Genomic DNA, 6,523 nt, shown 5'->3' with positions numbered 1-6,523 from the left:
AGAGACCCTGCTCTTAAACGCAAGACCCATCCATCGGGAGGCCAAGGTCAAATACGAGGAGCGGTACAAGACAGGCAAAAACAAGTGGTTCTTCCGGAAGCTGAGATTCTACATCTTCAGTAAAAATCATTAAAAACACCGCCAATTTTTTTTTAAATTCTATCTCAATTTTGTATCACAGAGAATGCACCATGGTCACCTCAGGTAAACAGGAGTTAGGGCCTCTTGCTCCTCACACATTAAGATTGCTTGATTATGAAGTACAGTGTGTGTGTGTGCACGCGCACACACCAGTTTTTAAGACCTGAAGACAATACATGGGCTCATGGACGGCAGTTATTTCTGGCTGGTGAGCGTCAAGGTTCTCGTTCGTTTCTTTCTGTCGTTTGCTGGCCCTTCCAGATGTTCTAGTCATCGGATGTTAGTTCTTATGAATAAGAAGGTGTGCTTCTTAAGCTGGAGGGATCCCAGGATCGCCCTTCCGAAGTCTAGACATCACACCTGTGCAACAGATACAGCCATCTCACCTGACACTCGGATTCTCAGTGGACTAAATATAGAAGGTGGGTGAAATCATAGAAGATGGTCTAAGTGACTCATGTCATGTTCAACACACACGTGCGCGCGCATGTGCACACCAGGCCTCTGTGGGCTTCAGACTTGCCACTTGGAAAATGAAGGATTTGGACGTGGTGGTGCCCAGGAGAGGTGGAGAGAGAGGAAGTCAGTCTTATCCCCACGGAGCTCCCTTCCCCAGAGCTAGGGGTCTTCCTGGGGGTACTCCTACACCCAGCACTGGGCTCCTATCCTCCTTCGCTGGGCTCCTCTGGGGACAGTGCCCTCCTTCCTTTCCAGCACCCTCCTCCATTGTAGACCAGAAGCTCAGCCACTCAGGTAGGGCAAGGAGAAGCTGAGACACAGCTCGAAGTGGAACCTGGTACCACTGAGTCAAAATCCTTCCTTTCCCAAATGGCAAATCTTCAGGCCACCGTGGCCTGGTGGGCACATGCTTGTGTGCATGTGAAGTGATAATAGTACAACTTTCTCCTGTGTTCCTTGCAATAACTATTTAACGTAAGTTCTATTTCTATTCCATTTTAAGACTGAAAAGGAAGCAAATGCAGAGGCATTGTGTGGTAACTTTCCCTAGGTCACCATCTGTAAATGGTGGAATGGATGCTCTTAACAAATAGATCATTGTCTTAGATTAAATGCCGCACTCATGTTTAACCAGATATTGAGTTTTTCATTCCTGGGTGGGACATAGGAAATGCCCTTTCATCTTTAGACACTCCTGGGTAACAGCAAGGGTGGAGTTCAAACTATCAATTGTGTTGAAGTCTGATGATAATATCTTGGTGTCATGAGCCATTCTGCATAAGAGAGAGACCGAGCAGGGTCAAATCCTCTTTGGCCCCTCATCTTCCACCGGAGCTGCACCTGTGTCTGGTTCCTCAACCTCCTGCCCCTCCAGGAGCCATCAGCAGATTACTGATGGTAGACTCATTCAGCCAACTTCAGACCTCTGCATCCACCAGCCTGTGCCCCTTGTCTCGGCTTCACCATCCTGCTTTCTGTTCATCAGCTTCCACATGCCAGGGGAAGCCTGACTTGAGTGGGACTGGACTTATCTACTACAACTGTGTAAGCCATTTCTTTTTTCTTTTTTACTAAAAGATCATTTTATTGGGGGGTCTTACAGCTCTTATAACAATCCATACATCAATCGTATCAAGCATATTTGTACGTATGTTGCCATCGTTATTTTCTAGACACTTACTTTCTTTGGATCCCTTGGATCAGCTCCTCTTCTTGACCTAAATCTCTTTCTAGATGCAGCACCTGCAAGCGTCGCTGGTTTTGCTTCTTCAAAGAACCCAACCTAACACATATATGGTCACCCAAAACCCAACAAAACCACAGCCAACTGTTACTTAAAAACAGAGATGAGACTCGAGGGCAGGGGAAGCAGATTAACAGAAAGAGAACACAGAGAAGTCAAAGGAGAAGGAGCACACATCGTGGAGAATGTAGCCAATGTCACTGATTAACCGCAGTAGACATGGTTGACTGGAGACCTAAGCTGTTGTATCAACTTTCCACTAAAAAGAAACACACACCATACAATATCATTTAAAACCAAAAATCGAAGCGAGTTGCCAACAAGCCAACTCCAATGTGTGGCAGCCCCATTTGTTCCAGAGTGGAGCCGGGCTTCACAGGAGTGTCAACAGCTGTGATTTTTTGCAAGCAGACCTCCGGGTAGCATCAATTCAACGGCAGAGAAGGTAGAGAGACTTGCAGGCCTCATAAACGTGAGCTCAGTTGGCTTCGCTTAGGGAGAGAAGGTATTTTAGAGGAGGCTTCAAAGGAAATCATTGGAAGACAACCAGATGAATCAAACTTTACTACATAGGCAAAGCCACCACGCTAGACTCTTCAGATGAGAAGAAGCCTAAATCTTGGTCTCTACCTCAAGAGTGAGTCACCTGCTAAGATGAGATTTACGAGTGATTCTTTCTACCCAGTGTCCTTGACTGCCCCCAGGCCTCTAAGGGCTCTGGGGTTTTAAAGCTTCCACTGCACAAGCCTGAGACCAGAGATTTCCTGAGACGCTGAGCCACATATTCTGCACGTTGACCCTTTCATTCACACACATGGATTGTTAGGCCTGGAGCCTGGCTCCCTCCCTGGGCTCTGAGCACCCCGGAGGGGGGGGGGACTATGTTCTCTTTGTTTTTTTACATCTCTTCTTCATCTCCTACAACCTCCACAGTGCTTTGCACACTAACCATTACATAACCACACATCTGGCTACTAAAAGTAGAGCTCTAGGACCAGAAAACAGCAAAGTATTTGCAGCAGAGCAGAGCGGAAGCCCGTGCTTGTTATGAAAGGAAGTGGTGGTGCCCACTCATATTTTAATATTTTGAAAGAAAGCACTTAAAAAAGCATAGTAGTTGGTAAATCGAAGGTTCTTTTTTATTTATCCATAGAGATCAAAATGCTGGTTCTTTAACATGAGCGTCATCATACATCAGATTTATGGTGTGTGGGGGAAGCAGGGACAGAAAGGGAGCCGGATGGAAGTGCATTCAGATTCCAGGTTTCTAGGCCAATTCCTCAGAGTCTCCTCTGCAGTCCGCCTAGTGTGGGAGCTGGGAATCCACACTCCTTTGGTGATTCTGACACAATTGTTCCCAGTCCACCCTTTGAGAATCACAGACTTTGGACCCATCTGTGTAGGGTCACTGGGAGTAGAAATCAACTCCATGGCATGGACTGGGAGCAGGCTGTCCAGCAGGTTAGCATTGATCATGGCATGAGGTTGGCTGGCACCCAAACTTTCCTGCTGACTCTCTGACCCTTAGCAAATTGCTGAAGCTCACTGGTTTCCTCATCAGTGAACTGGGGCAGATACTAACGACTACCTCCTAAGGTGATGGGGAGGTCTCAATAAGACTGAATGGTGCCAGCAATGAATGGGGCCGAGCGAGCGTTAGCCTAAAACGATTAGAGATGAAAGTCCACCCAGAAGCATTGTGTAAGGAAGGCTTGGCAATCTACTTCCGAAAAATCAGCCGTTGAAACGCTGTGGAGCACGGGTCTCCTCTCGCCCACAGGGGGTGCTGTGAGCTGGAGCTGACTGTATGGGAACTGTTTCGGGAGGGTGGAGAGATGTAATGAGACCATGCATGTAAAGTGCCGAGAACAGTGCCTGTCACCTAGTGAATATTCAATACATCTGAACTATCTATCAGGCTTTCTAGGAGTCCTGGTGATGCTGTGCAGTCAAAGGCTTCCGATCCTAAGCTAAGCATAACCCACCAGCCACTCCACAGGAGAAATATCAGGTGATCTGCACTTGTAAAGATTTACAACGCTTCAAAAACTCTATACAGGGTCACTTTGAGTAGGAATTGATTGCATGCAGTGGGTTTGGGATTATCATGCTTTTCACTCTCCAAAACTGGAGCGAAAGTACAAACCCCGGAAGGACACGGTTTGCCTGTGTAGTAGATGCTCTTGTTGGGGTTAGGTTCCATGGACTCTGGTCATACCATAGCAACCTTACGCACAAGAGAAGAAGACACCGCCTGGTCCTGCACCATGTGCACAACTGTTCTGTTACTGGAGACATTGTGTCACTTCATCTCACCAAGGGTCTTCCTCGTTTTCACTGACCCTCTCCTTTACTAAGCATGATGTCCTTCTCCAGGGACTGGTCTCTCCTGACAACATGAAGGGGTACCAAAAAAAACTGGAATTTTTTTTTTCAAAGCAATGTATTTAAATGTTTTTAACAAAACAACCTTATCACCTTCAAAGTATTCTCCATTACACTTAATACATTTGGCAAAACTGCGATTCCATTCCAGGAAACAGTTTTCAAACTCATCTGTGTGGATGGCTGACAGCACCTCCCCTGTTTATTCTTCGCCTCTTCTACAGCGTCTTCAAATCGCTGTCCTTTCATGCCCCTCTTCATTTGCGGAAATAAGAGAAGTCACATGTAGCGAGGTCAGGTGAGTCAGGGGTGTGGGGCCAGAGAGGTCTGCTGTTTTTTGCCAACACTGGTGTACTGAGATGGCTGCGTGAGCAGGTGCATTGTCATGATGGCAAAACCAGTCCCCCTTCTGCCACAAATCAGGCCTTTTTTGTCATACACTGTTACGCAATCTTTTCAGAACCTCAAAATAGAAAGCTTGATTAACAGTCTATCCTGTGCACTATGAGTCAGCATTTTCATCCATTCAGGAAGTTGACGGACGTCAAGAATAAGGTTTGCCATCAATCGACATTTCACCTTTTTTGAAATGGGAAAACCACTCATATACTTGAGTTTTTCCCTTAGCATTATCCTTGTAAGCTGTGTTCAACATCACAACAGTATCTGCAGCATTTTCCCTGAGCAGAAAACAAAATTTCACAGCTGCACACTGTTCTCTTAAATCAGCCATCACAGAAACGAGGTTCAAGCGAAACTGTTTTTATGAAAAAGTTCACTGTGATCAGAGAGAACCTTCCCAGGCAACACCACTGGGTGCCCTAACTCGGAGCCAGCTGTTCAGTGTTTGCCTACTGGGAAAAACGCTTACTATGAAAGCTCTGCTCCACCCAGCGCAATTCCGGTTGGGGGGGGCGGTACTTCCTCTTATGTCCAAAGCATGTAAGATGAAGTCTCGCCATCCTTGCCTCTAAGAGCACTGAATGTACAAACATGCTTTACACAATTGATGTATGTATGGATTGTGATAAGAGTTGTATGAGCCCCTAATAAAACAATTAAAAAAATAAGAGCACTCTGGCCTTACTTTTTCCAAGACAAATTTGTTTATCCTTTTGAAGTCCATGGTATTTTCAATATTCTTCTCCAGCACCACAATTTAAATGCATCAATTCTTCCTGTATCAATTCTTCTTTGTTATTCAATGTCCAACTTTCACATGTATAAGAGGCTATAGAAAATACCATGGGTTGGGTCAGGCTCACCTTAGTCCTCAAAGCAACATCTTTGCTTTTCAATACTCTAAAGAGGTTTGTGCTGCACTTTTGCCCAATGCAACTCACCTCTTCATCACTTGATTGCTGCTTCCCAGAGCATGGATTGTGAATCCAAGCAAGACAAACTCCTTGACAACTTCAATCACTTTTCCATTTATCATAATGGTACCTAGTGGTCCAGTTGTGAGGATTTTGGTCTTCTTTATATTGAGTTGCAATCCATACTGAAAGCTGCGATCCTTAATCTTCATCAGCAAATAGATGTTCATGACAGTGACACAGGGACTTAAGGTAACTGCTGATCTGAGGAGGAACTGAAACTCACACCAACTCCAAATGCTGCCGTCATGCACACCACGCTGTCTTCTGCTGATTCATAAACAAATCCAGCTGAACGCCTTGGTAAAATTCAAAAATGGAAGACGATCAATGAACCAAAGATCATTCCCTTGTCGTTTATCATTTGTTTTCTTTTTTAAAAAGACAAGGGGAAGGTGGGGACTCCAGAACCAAACTCGACAAGGCGAATTCACGAGGTACGAACAGAGAATCCTCTTCTTAGGTGGAGGGTCCATTCACAGGTGGATACACGGTGGGCCCTCCAAGCTGGGCATCCCACCCAACCTTCCACCACAAAGCTGAGCATGTTGCACATCCCTGTGGTGAACTTAGCCATCAGTGCCTCCACTTGTTAGCATAGCCATGATGGTTTCTCCTTGTCTAAAAGAATATGTCCTAAGATGGTTTGATAGCTACTATTTTCAAGTGCTTAGTGCTCTAAAAAAAATCAGAACTTGAATAAGGGAGATCAAAGAAGAATCCGTGCATTTGAATCATGGTGCTGCTGAAGAATATTGAAAGTACATACTATGTAGACTGACAAAAGGACAAGCCCATCTGTCTTGGAAGAAGTACAGCCAGAATGCTCTTTAGCGACAAGGATGGCGAGACCTCATCTCATGTACGTTGGACATGTTGACAGGAGAGACCAGTCCCTGGAGGATATCATGCTTGGTAA

At 45.4% G+C, this 6,523-nt stretch overlaps 1 protein-coding gene and 1 pseudogene across 1 annotated transcript in view; both read left to right on the top strand.

The window, feature by feature from the left end:
• LOC101664324 (60S ribosomal protein L27-like) overlaps positions 1-133 on the top strand; it is a 1,939-nt gene extending 1,806 nt beyond the window's left edge. The window contains exon 2 of the mRNA XM_045296071.1: positions 31-133. Within this exon, the coding sequence (XP_045152006.1) occupies positions 31-133 (103 nt within the window). The remainder of the gene's footprint in view (positions 1-30) is intronic.
• A 58-nt stretch (positions 134-191) lies between these two features.
• The window catches only part of LOC101664014, a 22,134-nt pseudogene continuing 15,802 nt past the window's right edge, over positions 192-6,523 (top strand).

The sequence above is a fragment of the Echinops telfairi genome, unplaced genomic scaffold (genome assembly GCF_000313985.2).
Source record: "Echinops telfairi isolate 266 unplaced genomic scaffold, ASM31398v2 ScPeMD7_7400;HRSCAF=8409, whole genome shotgun sequence".
Classification (NCBI taxonomy): domain Eukaryota; kingdom Metazoa; phylum Chordata; class Mammalia; order Afrosoricida; family Tenrecidae; genus Echinops; species Echinops telfairi.
The sequence above is the reverse complement of the archived record's forward strand: the minus strand, read 5'-3'. Positions and strand labels throughout refer to the sequence as shown.